At 34.2% G+C, this 17375-nt stretch overlaps 3 protein-coding genes across 3 annotated transcripts; all 3 read right to left on the bottom strand.

The window, feature by feature from the left end:
• Positions 1 to 1508: 1508 nt before the first annotated feature.
• LOC120261139 (probable metal-nicotianamine transporter YSL6) lies at positions 1509 to 7433 on the bottom strand. Its single transcript, XM_039268876.1, has 7 exons — positions 6967 to 7433; positions 6540 to 6712; positions 6245 to 6342; positions 4255 to 4392; positions 3503 to 3692; positions 2871 to 3000; positions 1509 to 2608 (listed from the first exon to the last, which is right to left on the bottom strand). Exons 1-7 carry the CDS (start codon positions 7340 to 7342, stop codon positions 1671 to 1673), a joined length of 2043 nt encoding a protein of 680 aa, XP_039124810.1. The 5' UTR covers positions 7343 to 7433; the 3' UTR covers positions 1509 to 1670.
• Positions 7434 to 8170: 737 nt separating this feature from the next.
• LOC120261299 (glucose-6-phosphate 1-dehydrogenase, chloroplastic-like) lies at positions 8171 to 12697 on the bottom strand. The gene is made up of 10 exons (XM_039269139.1): positions 12423 to 12697; positions 11900 to 12129; positions 11698 to 11792; positions 11490 to 11604; positions 9718 to 9923; positions 9501 to 9650; positions 9288 to 9408; positions 8961 to 9190; positions 8692 to 8892; positions 8171 to 8612 (listed from the first exon to the last, which is right to left on the bottom strand). Exons 1-10 carry the CDS (start codon positions 12607 to 12609, stop codon positions 8354 to 8356), a joined length of 1794 nt encoding a protein of 597 aa, XP_039125073.1. The 5' UTR covers positions 12610 to 12697; the 3' UTR covers positions 8171 to 8353.
• A 3275-nt stretch (positions 12698 to 15972) lies between these two features.
• Positions 15973 to 16696, bottom strand: LOC120262278. The gene has a single exon (XM_039270367.1). The coding sequence runs from the start codon at positions 16580 to 16582 to the stop codon at positions 16118 to 16120; it is 465 nt and encodes a 154-aa protein (XP_039126301.1). The 5' UTR covers positions 16583 to 16696; the 3' UTR covers positions 15973 to 16117.
• Between the last annotated feature and the right edge of the window lie 679 nt (positions 16697 to 17375).

Genomic DNA, 17375 nt, shown 5'->3' with positions numbered 1-17375 from the left:
AGTCACTGACTTTTCAATACTTCTGAACAAGTGTTCAAACATGGTTGAGTTACGTTGAGCCATTTTTGAAAGCCAATTAAAAACATGTGCTAAATCTTGAGAACAGAGTGATGGCCATTGTTTTATGTACATAAATATGTATAAACACAAAGAAATTAATAATTGTGTATGATTGGTGCCACACCTATCTACCAGTGCAATAAATTAAATCCAAGCATATAAAACTTTAACTAATTTTCTTTTTCAACAGCTTAAGAGGTGCAATTAGCCACAAATATTACCAAAACCAACACCAAACTAAAACAAACTTCAAATTTTCACTCCATCTTAATCTCCAAGTGACTGAATTAAAGCAGAGAAAACAAGATCTTCTTGTTCACTATTTCAAAAATTGGAAAATTCAAAGTAGGCAACTCCGGTGGAAAAACTGTCGACAAATACAAAATTCTAATTCAACACCGCTCAATGGCATTCATGTGACACCGGCATAGCCCCACTACACTCTTATATGCACATGATCACTCTTTTAATTAGCCGATGTGAGACTATACAGGGTTCATTACACATATAGTACTGACTATAGCTTTTGAACAGAGGACCTGCAGGTGCTACAAGAATGCAACTAACTCGCATGTTACCTAAAAACCATTTGATTTATCAATTATAAGAATGGTACTCTCATCCAGCAGCAGGCCATGCTTTGTCTCATTGGTGCCCATGCTTCTTGATGTTTAGAGAACTCATTCACGTTCATGCACTATGTACTGTTAGAATATGACAACTTTAATTGATGAAGGTTAATTACAAACATTGGTTCAATTAAATTTGCTGCGACAAAGATAATCAAGTCTTACTAATATGTGATTAGTGATATATCTAATTAACAGCTCAGTTTTTCAATCACTGAAGGATAGTTCTTATTAGAATAAAACTTTATTTATAGGTTTTTAATATTTTCGCATGCGACACACTCCTAATCAAATACGAAGTTTCTGACATCGATTAGTTCGTATGTACGAATGCAATTATTCAGTTTGGTCTACCTGCATGTCTTTAATTGAAGCTGTACAAATTGGAATTTGCATTAATGATACCAAATACTAATTCGATGACCATTCAAACCTCTTTGATTATATGGTTGCTATGAGAGCCTGGCAATTTCTAATCCATATAGTAGAAAATGATCTCAAGTAATTGATCACTTACATCTATAATCTCATAGTTAAATTGCGCATTGTCTTCTTTGTTGATTTGGGAACTTCATCCTTAATGTCTTATTGGTAATCTCATAGAAATTCAACAATGCTCCCTTTGCTAGCCTGAATATATATATTAGCTACTTAAAAATCAAAGAAGGTTTAATTGGACGCAAGTAAGATGCAAAACATATATAAGAACTATACCCTCATAAAGTAGTGAATTTGTTCCCCCACTAAAGAAGCTTAGCATTAGCATTAGCATTGCCATGAAATTAACTCCATGCACCTGCAGGAGATGTTGCCACCACCTTTGTGAAGCATTTCCTATTAAGTCATATACACTGATCCCCCAAAGTTCTGGAAACAAGTGTTTAATTGATAATAAAATTTATATAATTAAGAACGTCAATCAACAAAGTACATATAAACGGAACTACTTATTCACATGATGCTAGTTGCGCTGACGAAAGATCAGGTTGAAGAAGGGCCAAAGGACATGCAAATAGGAGGATCAATCCTGAAGATAGAAAGAATAGCTGAAGGGACGGTCCAAATGCCATCACCACAAATAAGACCAGAGGCCATGGCGCCTGCAAAATCATCAGCTCCCTTCTTATTAATACGCTCCCACACAAACAAGATAACAGTGCCAACAAACATATCAATTGCGAAGTATGCTCCGATGTAGAAAGGAACAGCCATTGCCATGGGGATTGGAATGAACTTGGAGACTTTAGGAGGAGTTACATCCCTTGCGAGGTTGATGACAATGGCAAGCAAAAAGAACACGCAGCAAATCTCCAGGCAGTGTTTTGGCAGTGACGAGAAACCTTTAATGCCTAGAATGGCCATTTCACGATAAATAACTGCATAGGGAGCTTTGTAGACGCCGTCAGGGGATCCAATGTCGAATGCCTTCCAGTATAGCCAGAATGTGAGAGGGGCAATGACACAACCCAATGCTGTTCCGATCAACTGTGATACAAACATGGAGCGAGGGGATGAAAGTGTGAGATAGCCTGTTTTGAAGTCCTGCATAAGGTCTGCAGCAGTAGAGACGATGGACATCATGACACCGCATGCAGCCAGTCCAGCAATCACACCACCATTAGATCCGACCAGTGAAGCAAAAATGAAGAGGCCAATCTTCCCGTAAGTAGATGATAGGTTCCAGTCAGTAAGGCCAGTGCCGTATGAGTTACAGAAGGCAAGTGCTGGAGCGAGGATATAACAAACCAGAACAAGGTACCATGGGATTTGAGGAAAGATGATTGGTATTGTCGCAGTGGATATTGCAGCCAATGCAACATACCCAGATGCTGCAAGCCAGGGTGGTATGCTGTCTCTTACAAACACTTCGTTACGTAGTTTATCCTCTTCTGATAGCATTGAATCCTCATCCTCATCATCTGGGGAACAAACAAAATCCCAAGTAAATGGATGGTATTGCAGTGAAGAGTTAGAGAAAGATAATTGAGAGGGACCATGCAACAAAAGAATTATGATAGACTGTTAATATCAAATGGTGTAAAAACAGTGAGATGGCAAAAAAACCAAAACCAGCAGCACTGGAATGACATATAGAAAACTAGTACTGACATTACCATCAGTTCAGGCACAAGACATAGATCCTATTGCTTTAACCACTGATAAAAAACAAGAATGGCATACCTTTTTGATTGGCAATGGGAAGGCTGCTCTCTTTTGACTGCACATTGCACATCGCCTTGCTGCTCACATACAATATTTTGATCAAATTGTAAATTCCATCACCAAGGATCAGAGATAGTGCTATGAAAACCTGAATGCAGAGTGTTCAAGTAAAAAATTCAAATACTGGATATACAATTAAACACTGATGCAAAGCATCTTCTAGGACTAACAAGACAATTACACACACACACATAGATGTAAGTGCATGTGCAGAGATAGAGATTGTGTATAGAGATAGAGATGAGTGCAGAAGCAATAAACAGACTTACAATAGACTCAAAGAGCAGCATGACCGTTATTTAGGAGCCATACAAATATTCAGATAATTAACATACTAGAAAATCAATTCCAGAAGATCCTACAAGTCACAAGTATTACTAAATTAAAAGACATAACTATGAACTGGAAATTCTGGAACAAACATTTTTCGTTTTTAACACATCACCTGTAACACTAAATTGTTCCATAAACAGCATCTATGAGGCTTATTAAATAGATTCATGTTCGACAAGTCCTTTAGCTTGTTAATCTTAAAACCACTGCACAGCATAGAAGAGTCCTTTTCAAAAGACACCAGGGACTTGGCATACCTTGTATCCATAAAGTCCTTTAAAGTCATTGGCTTCAAGGTTATCTGGGTACCAATCCCCTGCCCGTTGAGCAATGAATGGCCAAAGAAAGCCCCATGAGATAATAGCTCCCAGAAGGACTGAGCAATTAACAATGTGCGGGCAGATAAGACCACATCCAATGTAAGTTGGACTGAAGTCAAAATAAAACCTGCATAAGTACCAAAGAATGTTAGACCAAATCCCTGTTTTACCATCCAAGTTATGTGAAGATTTTTCCATCACAGAAGGCATATTAGCAATAAATGATTTTGTTTCTGACAGAACATTTTCACGATGAAAGAGTAAGTTCCCCACGGAACAGGACATGGCCCAACTTACAAACTTCTATAACTGGATATTTGGCAGAAGCTACCCTTCCAACCACAGACAATAAATTTTGACAAAAGAAGCATTAGATAAGATAGGGATTTTGCCCCAAATAACTACAGATGAACTGTTGAGTAAGAAGAAAAAAGTAGAGAGAATCCCAAATAAGAAACCAGAAAGGGAAAAAGAAAAGGCTTGGGTGAAAGTTTCACATGTTAAAATCACAATAATAAATATAGAGCATAAGTTAAACTGGGTATCAAGGACTAGTATCATATTATAGGATTATATCACAACAGAGTATGCAGGCTATAGATGATAACAAATATTATCGGTCCCCATCAAATGGAGTTGGCATAAAAATTAGTACTTTGGGAAGAAAGTGAAGGGTGGATGACCATTACGTATTTTTAAATGCTTCAAGACCCAAACTAGGGAAATTATCAAAGCCGCATGAATCTCCCACACCACTAAAGAACCACTTGAAGCAACTCCAGAAGAAGCTTATGCTCAGATATTTTCCAAGGCAATGGACTTGTTTCCTGCATCAATTCATTGAAGCACGGTAAACAGAACAATTGCAAAAAATGTAATAATTAAAAAAACCATCAAATAAATTTTTAAAAAAAATGAGAATAGTAGTACAGGGAATTTGTTATCACAACATCTGCTATCAAAACACTATTTTATTTTATCAGCATTGTCGATGAAAAGTTACAGGAAAAAAAAGAAGCCTTGTTGAGTGCCACTCTGTTCAAAGAACATAGTTACTAGGATCCAAGCTGTCATAGGGGTGACTTCCATCCAAAAATCCTTTTGCAAACCATACAAATTTAATTAGTGGAAGTAATTCCCTACGGTAAAATCAATACATAGGTTTTGACATAAATCAGTAGGATGTTAAATTTTCAAATGCAATATTAAATTTGCAACTTCTACCTTATTTTAGGCTCCTCTTATTATCTCCAATGAACAACCTAGAATTTATGAATAAATGCATAGGAAGCCTGATATAATTATGTTTTGGTGGCGTTTAGCTCAATGTAAGTTATATAACTGTAAATACAATAGATTTCCAATTATACTATTAATGAATATACATGAATTTTAAAATACAGTTCAATGAAATCCTGTGTTTGTTTCAATGCGACTGAAGATATTATATTATACGATTTTTTATTTAGTCAGAGAAATTTGTAAATTTGGAATTAAAAACTTTTTACATGCCAAATATTTTAATATCATTTTAATGATATTAAAGTACTGTAATAATTAGTTTAACTATTAATTTCATTATTAAATTTATTATTAAATTTTATAATTTTTTAATTTAATTATTAACCCACCAAAAAGAGTATTTATGAAATTTTCATACCTTTCTAGCATGTTATTTAATGATTTTAATTATAATATTGATCATTTTAACTATTAATTTTATTATTAAATTGGTTATTAAAATAATTATTAAATTAATTATTAGATTTTATAATTTTTCCACTCGACAAAAATATCCATAAATATTTGATAATGCTTGTTTTTCCTTAGTTGGTCACATATAGATCACAAGTTATGCATGTGAAGAAGCCTACAAACAAGGGATTTGGTTTTACGGCTAATTTGGTAGTAAAATCAAATCTATCATTGGATGTAATATGAATTACATGGGTTTTATAATCTTGTGAACCAACCACTGGATTTCTAAAAGCTCAGTAACTCAAGTTACATGTAATTCAAAAATTCTTCCAAACAAAAACTACTAGTGTAAAGAGATAGAGTTACATCTCATCAACGTACAATAACATGGAACCATCAGCTGTATGTTCCCAATGAAATGATGGTTCTGTCCCCTCTAATCCAACTATAAGCAATTTTTCTATTTGTTTATTACATTCAGACCTAATCTTGACAACAAGCAGCACTTTTTTTGCTACCAATAAACTAATGAAATTCCACCAAAGACATTAAATTTAAAGTTGAGTAGAATTCCAAAAATCATACACCAAAAAAGTCAACAGCATACAAGTATTAATAGAAATTCATATTTTCTATCAAAACCAATAATCAGTAAAAGTTATGATCCCAGGAAGTAAGCTAAGCACAATAACTGGCATTTGAAAATTTGAGAGAAAACCTGATAAAAGGCATATGTGCATGATAAAGACAAGATGCTGACCATTCAAGTCATAAATTTAGCAGGCAAACACAATTTACAAATAAATTGACCTACAGTAGATTGCAAAATCCAGTAAATTCATCCGTTTTTCTTTAATCATTGATCAATAAACCATATAAAAACAAAGCACAGATTAAAGAAATGCAACCGTCCTGTTATAACACAACCACAGTTAAAAACATACTTCCCAAAACCATATAAATTTGAGCAACAAACCTTACCCTGCCAGCTCAGCTCCAGTGTTGGTATGAAAACTATTTATAAGCAAGGCAGTTGCTGTCCCACTAGGGTAGGTGAGCTTGTAGTCAATTACCATAACCTATAGTCATGTAAACCAAAGCAGAAGAAATCTGAATGTAACTGAAAAACAATTGGAAATAATCATTTATAATCTAAATAGTCATAATTTACATCCAGTAAACCACTAAGAAATCAGTATAAACTTCCACAAGGATGAAATTAAAAAGACAAAGAAATCAAACATTATTATGAAGAGATATATAGAGCTTTTCATACCTTGCGAAGTGCGACAAGGCTAAAAAGGCCAAGAAAACTAACAACGAACATGAAGCCAATCATCCAACCCAAAGAAGGATTTTTAACATCTTCTGCCCTGTTACCAGGGTAATCTGGTCCAATGAGCTCATAAGTCTTTTGGTCCATTGAAAGCATGTATGATCCAAATCCCCCTGGAACATACATCATAAGTAAGTTTACAGATTCAATTTTTTTTTCACAACAAAGCTAGGCCAATAAACTGGAATTAGTTTGAAGAAGCTTCAGTGCATTCCAACCAAATCAATAATAAAAAAATGGAGAAACGAAAAAGTCCTACAAAATATGAAATCAAACCAATAAAAATAAAAAACCTTTTAAGATTTCTCTACATGGTAGGGATCCAAAAAAAAAGAACTCAAAAAATTGAGAAAACCCGAAATCTCACCACTAAAAGCCAGCCCATAACACGCAACCACGCAGGTCTGGATCACGGTGTTCTCCTGCCGAGTGAAGGGCTTCCCCGAAAACCCCAATTTCTGCAAGAATCCCGTCCAGCTCTTAACAAAGAAGAACCCCAGCAAGCCGGCTGCGACGTTGAGCGAGGGGATCACACCGACCGTGAGATTAAGCTTGTGAGTGATAATACAGAAGAGCGATCCAAGCAAAGCGCTAACAAGCAAACCCCTGATCGTGATCTGGTCCCTCCATGGCGGAATGTCGACCTCGGAAAGCAAACCTCCGCCACGAGGCTTCTCCGTCGTCTCGGAATGCAGCAGCGGAACCAAGGTCTCCACTTCCGAGGTCTCCACTTCCGTCCCCATGATCACGGTTAGGGATAGGGTTGGGATTCGGCGATGAAGAAGAAGCAAGACCTGGCGGGTAATACGATTGCCTTGCTTGCACGTCTTTTTTCTCTAGTTGTCCCGGAGCTGGGTTTGGTCACCGCCTGTAAGCTTACCGCATCGTAATTTCACAAAAACCCCATTCTTCAAAATAATAATAATAATAATAATAATAATAATAATTGTTGTCTCTTTAGTCCTTCTAATACTTTTAGGTACAATTAAATTCTCATATTTGATCAAACTAGATCATTCTAGTCTACGGCAATATTTTTAGGTACAATTAAGTCCTTATAATTTACATTTGTCTATCTACACCGCTGATTAAAATGACCTAATTCAACTAAAAATAAGGATTTAATTGTATCTAAAAATATTACAAGGACTAAAAAGACAGAAAGTACATAATTATAAGGACCTGTATAACAATTAAACCAAAAAAAATATTATTATCTCTCTTACAGTGTTCTACTTTTGTAGAGAGTTCATTTGCTATGAATTTAATATAATAAAATCACATTTAACATGAATTCTTTGTCGTTAAGTCGGATGGCAAATTCGATTTTTCTTGTTAAAAAGGTTTTCCCTATAAATAAATAAATAAATAAATAAAAGACACCTCCAATGAGGTAAGTGGAAGTTGCAATGACAAGCATCATCACTGCTATATAGGTATCTGACAAGATAATTGGGTTTTCTTTGTCATTTATAGTGAAGTTATTTTATTTAGATTCTTTGCTGCATGAAGATATATATATATATATATATAAAATCAGTGCTAGCCGAAAGGTGCTCAGCAAACACATCAAGAGAAAAATTGAGTCTCTTATTATTGGATTACGACAGGGAGAACAAGAAGAAGAGAACCAAAACAAGCCTCTGTGAGATGAACTAAGAAGCATGCCATAAAAATCCAAACTTAAAAGGAATGATCAAATTGTGTGTATTGATGAGTTGTTCATCACTGTGACATTTTCGCCTGCTGTTGAATTATACTTGATAATGGTCGGAACCAAGATCACCCCATCTGACATTATATTTCGCAGCAAGGTAGTGAGCTCCAACAGGGCCTCGGCTCCCGTAAGGGTAAAGTTCCGGAGCGATCTTCTTCTCTTCCAATTCTTTCAGCAAAGGTGTGAAGAGCACCCATGCAGCATCCAATTCATCGGAGCGGATGAAAAGCCTCCGCTCACCTTCAATTGCATCTAGTAGAAGCCTCTCATATGCGTCGGGGATCTCTTTTGAGTATCTGAAAAAAAAAACAATGAATCAACAAAGACACCGGAAGGATGTTCAGTTGTCGTGTTATTTGTTCATCCAGCTTATACCTTGCAGCGTAATGCAGATTCAAATTGCTGCGATCCAATCGCATCCCTAAACCGGGAATCTTGTTGTTGATCTTCAAGTAAATAGCCTCGTCAGGTTGTACTCTAATGACCAACTCATTTGTAGCACGGTCAAGATCGGTCCCAAAACTCTTCTTGTATAAATTTCCCGGAACATGCCTAAACTGCACTCGAATTTCCGCTCTGCATTCACAAACAGTTCTGCTATTAGTTGAGGTTTAAAGCAGGCAAATTGTTCAATCCGACATTACCGCTTAGTGTGCAAAGCTTTTCCTGCTTTCATGAGAAATGGAACTCCGTCCCATCTAGCATTATCTATAAACAAAGCAGCAGCAGCAAATGTTGGAGTAACACTGTCATTTGGCACGGTCTTATCATCAGTATAAGCTGGATATGTAACACCACCCTTTGTGTGGCTTTTATACTGCCCTACCACGACGTCTTCCACCTGCAATGGCCTCATGGAACGGAGAACTTTCACCTGCACACATTGAGTAATTTATATGAAATCACATGAGCTAGATATGCACACACAACTGAAAATAATGCAATTCAATCAATCTATGTGCAACACAAACCTTTTCATTCCTAATGTCTTCCGCATCCAAACTGACAGGAGTTTCCATGGCAAATAAAGCTAGTATCTGAAGTAGATGATTCTGCATTATATCTCTGATGATACCATAGTGGTCAAAGTATCTGTTACATTAACATAAATAAAAGATAATAATAGCTAAGTAAACCGTGTCTGGATAAATAGACAATAATTATAAATTTTAGGTAGGCATTACCCTCCACGCCCTTCAGTGCCAAAATCTTCAGAGAATATCAATTGTACATTTCTAATGTACTGCCTTGACCATAAAGGTTCAAACACAAGATTGGAAAACCGGAGAACAGATAGGTTTTCAACCAGTTCTTTCCCCAAGTAATGATCAATTCTGTGGGCATGAATCAGCGATTAGTTGATGAAAATTTTGTAATGTGAAACTGAAATATCTATATTACCTAAAAATCTGGTCCTCATTTAGATACTGCTTTAGGCCTCCTGTCAAAGCAGCAGAAGATTCAGAGTCCCGACCAAATGGTTTCTCAACTATTACTCTTGTCCAGCCATTTGCAGAAGAAGCAGATGTACTGGCACATTTTACAACATCTATGAATATATTCGGAGGAATTGATAAGTAAAATAATCGGTTTGAGAGCCTCCCAGCCTGCATGATACTCAAAAAGATGAGAAACTATTTTTGCTGCTCTTTCCTTCATCTACTGCTTCATAGACAGCTTATCTTCTTGAATGAGTAAGCAGAATAAGATCAAAACTCATGGATATAGGTTCAAAAATGGCAAACTACATGCATCAAGCCTAATACAGAAGAACTCTGGCCCAAAAAAAAAAAAACAGAAGAAGAACCAAATCTTAAGCTTTGCTGCACTAATGCATTTGATAAGGTAAACACTATTAGAATGTGAAGCTGCATGTGGCATTATATATTATAAAAATGGACAAAGAAAACGGGGAGTTTAAGATGAAGGGCACTTGATTTCTCACATTAAAAAATATGATGCTCGTTACCCAGAACCTGTCAATGTAAATGAGGATTTCCTTTACATAAGCATACCCTTCTAACCAACATTTGCAAAAATTCATTATGATGAACAGCCAAATATCTGGTCATCAAAATATTGTCCTCTTTATATTAATGAATATTACACAAAATATCTTTCGCAATATACAATTTTTGGTTTATCCACATGTTTAACAAACATTCCTGATAGGGGCATAATCAGTTCCTCGCTTAACATTCATGTACAAGTAATATTACTTGTTACTGCTTTACTGAAATCTTATCACAAACACCAACGAGTGAGCAATTAGTTGATCAATATGCTAATAGCAACAGAAATATGAGAAGATTTAATGTTAAACCAACAAACCTAGTACCGTCGAGATTTATTCCAATGCTTGACAGAATGGGAACAAAGAGGTAGGTGCAACGATTTACAAAGTGGTGTTAATGAAGGTTCAGAGGTCACTGGCTTCTTTTCATGAATAGAGCAAAGACGAGGTGTTAAAAGCGCACATGTGATACATGTGCTGGCAGGAGGTTGCTAAGAGGTTAACTTCTCTTTCATCTTAGTTGGAACTCTTAACCTCAAGCTGATTTGGATAATCAACTAAATTTGGGTAAGTGTTTCTTTTCCCATTATTAATTCCAGCTTGTCCATCATATAAAGAAACTGAGATTAGCTTCTTGTAGGTGTTTTCTTGCTAGTCAGAGAGAGAGTCAGTGACCTTGTCCATTTAGCAGTTGCATTCTGGAGATTTTAAAATTGGATAGAAGTAACATGAATTCAGATAAGATCTCTCAAATAAAAGACACTTGGGAACCACATTTGAAGCCAGACACCTTGATCATCAACTAAATCTTTTAATAGGGGATAAAGCAATTTCAAAATGATTTCTACTTGACCTGATACTTTCCTAACCAAATTACAACATGGACAGAGTACTTTGTATAGCTTTTCCAACAGTCACGCAGACAGGAATAGCTCACAAGTGTGCCAATGTTATGCACATTAAAGTGTTTTCAGTATGATAACAAGCTAGGATTTAAGAGAAAATGCAAACGTGTTGAATGCATCAAGCCCCTTTCACAAACAGTTACTTTGCAAATGGTATGGTTAGAAGATAGGAAAAGTTCATCAAGATTGATGAAGTCATATGAAAGATAACAAACACAACATGCAGGCTAAAATCGGAGTTAAACTTCAAATACCTCATGCTCTTTCAACTTCTTATCTAATTCTGCAAAATTATCTTCTGAGTCATACTGACCCGAATGGTAGAAACATCGTTTTAGAAACTGTTCCATCTTATCACTACAATTCTCCCTGAAAAATCACCAGAAGCAACAAATAAATAAATTGACAACAACTCAGCACAATAAGCAAAAGGAAAGAAAACACAAATATTAATAGAATCACCTTTTATCTATTCTACAAGTCAGTGTTTTGCTGACCATGCTTCTAAGTTCAGCATCTGTCATTTTGCTTCGAGCATAACCAAAAATCGTAAAATGCTACACACACACACACAAAACAAAAAAAAGTACATGCACCCCATTTATTGAAGAAAAACTCAAACTTCAGCGTTGCCATTGAAATTTAAACTAGGAACAAACCAGACCTCTGGGAGGCAATCTTCATAATAAAGTGCAAAGAGTGCAGGGAATATCTTCTTCTTAGCAAGGTCTCCAGAGGCTCCAACCACAGTAATACTAACAGTAGTCTCCTTCTCACTAACATTAATCCCTCCTAAATTTCTAAGTTCCTCCGAAGATATCTTCAGCACTGAGCCATTCCCCGCATTCTTCAATGGAACTTCCTTCTTCGTAGTCACAGGTTCCTTAGTTGAGGCTGTAATACGAATAAAAAAAAAATCCATTTCAATGAATTTTCTCAGAAAAACACCCACAAACAAAACAATAAATTAACAAAAAGAAAAACGCAAAACTGGAAAACTATTGAGAAACAATAACTAGTGAATTACAATATTCAAAGATCATTAAAGAAAAACACAACCAAACACCAAAAAAAACCAAACTTTTTCACAATCCCAGATACAAAATGAATCAAAATCAACAAACAAACAACAAAGCCAACAGATTGATGAGAAAAAAAAGGGGCTAAAAATAGAAGCAAAAATCGACCTTCCCGCATGTAAACAACGTTCCAGTGGCGGCTACAGGCGGATCCGAAGGCGCTCCTCTTCACAAAATAGCGTCTTGCGGGAGATTGAATGGATGAAATCGAAGAAGAAGCCATGCTTCGGTGATGGCGAGAAGGGCCGGGGGCAAAGTAGGAAGAGGAGGGACATTTCGGGCATGAAAGGGCCATTGCTCTCTTGCTCCTCACCCTTCCTTTCAGAACGTTAGAATGAACGAAGAGGATTTTGAGGACTTGGGAAAGGCCAACATTGAGTGCATCGTTGGGTCCTTTGAGATCTCCGAAAGGTTGAGTATTATTTATTTATTTTAATTAATTAATTTCTATTTTACTTAAAAAAAAAATTGGAACCGTCAACTATTAAATATCTCAATAATATAATACGAAAATATATTAAAAAAAACAAGAATTAGAATTTTTGCCTGATAATATTATTTCTGTATATATATATATTGTTTATTTTTTTATAATTACATGATAGAGAGATTTTTTTAAAAAAAATCATTATACCTCACCTATTAATAAAAAAATAAATAATAAAAAAAAGAACTATGAAAATAAATAAATAAATAAGAATAAGAAGAGAAATTGGAATGGGGGAAATGGACAACGATGGTTTGCCTTTTTAATGGATTGACCTAACCTGGTTCCCTAATTGGTTGGGTGGGCCCAATTAGTAACGAGCCACTTGGGATTCATGACCATTTTCTCAGGCTCCAATGGGCTTCAATTAGCTTATGTTTTTCTTAAATTCAATTTTTCTTCATAATTAGAACCAATGTGTATATTTTCATCATCAACAATAGCAATAATGATAATATATTGATTTTAATCGTAAGATGTATGTGTGTTGTCGTAGGAATTGAACAAGAACAAGCAAATTTATTTAATACCCAAACTTATTTCACTACCATGTACACAAGAGCTTCATGACCCCTAGGAACACTTTATTTAATACAAACTACATAAACGACAACAAGAACAACCTTAATTAGTTCAAAAGATCAAAAGATGAAACTCCATAACCTTAACACTTATTTCACAAACTATATATATATACACACACAAATGACAAACATATTAATATATATATATATATATAAGAAGCATTAACCTACACTTGGAAGAGCTTAAGAAAAACAAAGCCTTCAAGCTAGTAATGCCCTAGTTCATCTTCTTCAACTCCACAAACCTTGCATTTGCTCATAGATCCTTCATCATATTCTTTGGTAATGCCGCATTGCCATGATAAGAAAATGACAACGACGACGATGAGGATCAAGGAGAGCTTGAGCTTGTCAGGGTTGTGGCTCTTCATGCTTTGTTGATGGAATGTGAGAGTGATGGTTTTAGGAGGTGATTCTTCATGAGTAAGAGAAATGAACCTCCCTAGTATGACACCAATGACAACACTAAGTATGCAACACAAAAGAACAAGTATAGAGAGATTACTCTCTCTTCTGAGAGATCTATTCTTTCTTAGCTCATGCATCTTCTTGGAAGAGAAATGGATGTGTTAGGGTTTATATAGATTTATTATATCCATGATGATAATATATGGATTGAATATATCTTGCATGATAAAACATAACTTCACAAATTTAGCTCAAAGAATCATTTTTTGTGATCTCCTCCATTGAGCAACAAATTACTGAAGTACCATGTTTTTGGCATGATTTAAGCCAAATTGATATATGCCAATCAGTTGAAATAAGTTTTTTTTTGTTATAAGTTTAAATTTTTTTATCAATAGTCTAATATTTTAAGAGGAGAATATGGGAATAAATGATCATACAAATCAATGTATATAGTAGGAATGATTTTTTTAATATCCCTTAATTTTCTCTGTCCAAATATGATGTTAATATTTAACTTGAGCTATGTTTTTTTTATTTTATTATTCACTTTTTTCTCTGTTATTCTAGTGGTCATGACTGTACCATATGTTGTGATTCATTACTAATCCATGTATATAATATAGTTGATTTAAATAAAAAAAATTAAGAGTAGAATATCAATGTCTGTTTTTTGTTACTTTCTACTTAAAATTTTTCAAGTTTTCTACTTAATTATTTATCATTTAAACTTCAAAAAATCTTCATTTTCCCTTAAATCAATTTTCGTTATTTTGATTTTGAAGAAATTTCATGCCATTGAGAAACTTATTTCCTTATAAAATTGATATCGTTGAATATTATCCTAAGACATAATTAATTGGTATTCGATCCCTATTATTATGTCTAATTTCAAGACACTATATATTTAGAAAAATATTTTTAAAATAAAAATTAACATGAATGTCATTCGTACATATGTACACTAGTAAAACATTCCTCACAACATGAGGCAATCATATATATAAATATATATATGAAGATATCAAATTCATGTAGTTCATGAAGAGGAAATACACGTCTTATTTTTTTTTTTGAAAACGTGTTAATTTTTATATGGACAAGCTGTTAGATTACTTTGCAAATTATGAATGATTTTTATAAATGTTCTGTAAACCTATTAAACAAATCTTTTATATTAAAATACTCATGCATTCGTGCAAAATGATAAAGTACCATAATATTAAAACAAATTAATAATTTATTATTATTATTTTTACAAACGTGACAAGCACCGCGTTATTAAGAGATTATCAAATGACAGAGATGTATAATGGGCCACCAATTACAATGGCTTATTGATCACTTAAGAATTTTATTAAGCCGACTATGTGTCATATAGAGATAAAAGTCTTGTCATGCACATCCAGAGATTTTTAATAATCAAACTGAGCTAATAATTTTCCTCTACCATACAATTTTAGAAGGAAGAGATATAACACTTTTAACAGGAGACCCCACCAGACCCATTTAAATAATACTTGGATGAAAGTGATTAACAATAATGCTATAGTACTTCGAGCAGGGTTTCAACCTTCTACCTTGCCTATCATTGTCTGGTGACAATGGCATTAGGATACCAATGGCTTGTCCTCAGTTGATATCTAATATTGTTTTTGGGAGAAAAAAAACATATTTTTTACTTGAGGTCTTAATTTTCTCTAGTATATGGGATTTCTTTTATTTATATATATACTCTGCAGGGTTAACATCTCTCAAAATGTTAATCATACTATTTGATCGATGAAAAATATATAGATATTTATCGAATATTTTTTTTTATATTTGTCGACAATCACTACAACCATCGTGTGAGATAGCGAGACAAATAATTAAAAAAATAATAATATTGGTAAAATTATTATTATTAGATTTACATATTGATTAGTTAAGACACCATGCATGTGAAGTGGGCTAGCTTTATCATCATATATTCAAATAAATCAAATAAATATGATGAGACGTCATATTTAGGCTTTGATGTATATGTATGAGACGTCAAATAAACCTTAATTAAGTTTAGGTTTCTTTGATGGCTCAAATTTTAGTGTGAGATTTTATTATTTATATATTAGAGTACTATATTACACCTAAATATATACACCCTGCAATAATATTGTTTTTTAGTTATAGCTAGAAACAAGCTTAGTACTTTGATATTTACAAAGAACCAAACCCATGCAAGCTTGTTACATGTATATGTATTCAAATCCTAACAACATCCCATATATATATATATATATATAAGTCTATCATAAGCTATATATAAACATCTCTCACTCACTTCATTGCATGATGTTCATTCCTTCACTGAAAAGTAGCATTCTTGCTTCATTCCTCCTTTGAATGATAACTCTTGCAATGAACTCATCAAACCTTTTATCCATCTCCTCATGATTCTCATGATCCTCTTGATCCTCCTCATCCATGTCCTCAACCACATTGCCCATCTCACTCTGGTTCCTCTTCACATATTCTTCGTAGATATCCGGTGCCGGAGAAGCCTTCGACAGCTTAGAATCTCCGGCGAGGAAGATGATTATGATAATATTGCAAACTATGAACAAGTACTTGGGCATTGAGAATAAGAACATGAGAGAAGAACATAGTCTTGAGAGGAGTAAGCCAACTGCCAAAGCTGATAAAAAGTATTGGAATAGTTTTGAAAGGAGTCCTATTGATGTTGTACTTGTCTTTCTGTATCTCTTCATGGCTTGAAGTTTCTCTATGTAAATAGGGTCATCCATCATGAAAATTAAAAAAAAAAAAGAAACAAAGAAAAATAGTAATAGGTGTATTTTGGGAATGTTGTGGGAGTATTTTGGGACGAGATTAGAAGGGCATATTGGGATGGGAATTTAAGTGAAGATCATCACTTCAATGAACTTTGAGCTATGAGAGTTTCTTGGTTATATAAGGATATACATCACTTTCTCTCTTTCTTTTTCTATCTTTATCTCTCTCTTATATTATTTAGAACTTTTTGGTAATGTGGAGGTCTCTTTAGTAAAGCCATTGTATGGTGATTTGGTGCCTACTCATGCTTTGCTTTCTCCTTCACTGATTCATGTTTAAAGTTACGCATTTTGGTGTTTTAGTGCTCATTAGTATCTCTTTCATTTTAATTTTCATTTATTTATTTGTTTATTTATTATCTTGAGCTCCTTTTTATTTTAATGCTATGTGATTTATCTACATGATTAATTTCTTGTTGATTTATCATAGGATACTTCTAAGGGAAGTTCTCATCTTTAATTAAGGAAATTAAAGCTTTTATCCACATTATATAGTAAAGGAGTAACATGACTTAGACCTAACTCTCTTGCATCATTGAATTATTAGGTGTCTCGTATATAATGCATAGAGGAAAAGCATATTCAAAACAAAAACAAAAGTGATGTGTAATATATATATATATAGCTGTTATCTCATGTATTTTTCTATCATTAATATTGGTAGTTAATAATTAACCTCCTCTAGGACAAAGTAATCTGATTGTTATATTCATTAATTTCATTAATAATAGCTAGTCAAACAGTGACT

Source organism: Dioscorea cayenensis, chromosome 5 (genome assembly GCF_009730915.1).
Source record: "Dioscorea cayenensis subsp. rotundata cultivar TDr96_F1 chromosome 5, TDr96_F1_v2_PseudoChromosome.rev07_lg8_w22 25.fasta, whole genome shotgun sequence".
Lineage (NCBI taxonomy): Eukaryota > Viridiplantae > Streptophyta > Magnoliopsida > Dioscoreales > Dioscoreaceae > Dioscorea > Dioscorea cayenensis.
This window is presented reverse-complemented; position numbering and strand designations above follow the sequence as displayed.

Excerpts from the sequence above, each read along its gene's own strand:
- LOC120261139 (XM_039268876.1), bottom strand. The coding sequence starts at position 7,342 with ATGGGGACGGAAGTGGAGACCTCGGAAGTGGAGACCTTGGTTCCGCTG. Across the intron at positions 4,393-6,244 it reads ACTGGAGCTGAGCTGGCAGG|GAAACAAGTCCATTGCCTTG; the intron begins GTAAGGTTTGTT and ends GAATTGATGCAG. Across the intron at positions 3,001-3,502 it reads AAGGACTTTATGGATACAAG|GTTTTCATAGCACTATCTCT; the intron begins GTATGCCAAGTC and ends CTCTGCATTCAG.
- LOC120261299 (XM_039269139.1), bottom strand. The coding sequence starts at position 12,609 with ATGGCCCTTTCATGCCCGAAATGTCCCTCCTCTTCCTACTTTGCCCCC. Across the intron at positions 9,651-9,717 it reads AATGAGGACCAGATTTTTAG|AATTGATCATTACTTGGGGA; the intron begins GTAATATAGATA and ends TCATGCCCACAG. Across the intron at positions 9,191-9,287 it reads AAGACATTAGGAATGAAAAG|GTGAAAGTTCTCCGTTCCAT; the intron begins GTTTGTGTTGCA and ends CAATGTGTGCAG.
- LOC120262278 (XM_039270367.1), bottom strand. The coding sequence starts at position 16,582 with ATGATGGATGACCCTATTTACATAGAGAAACTTCAAGCCATGAAGAGA.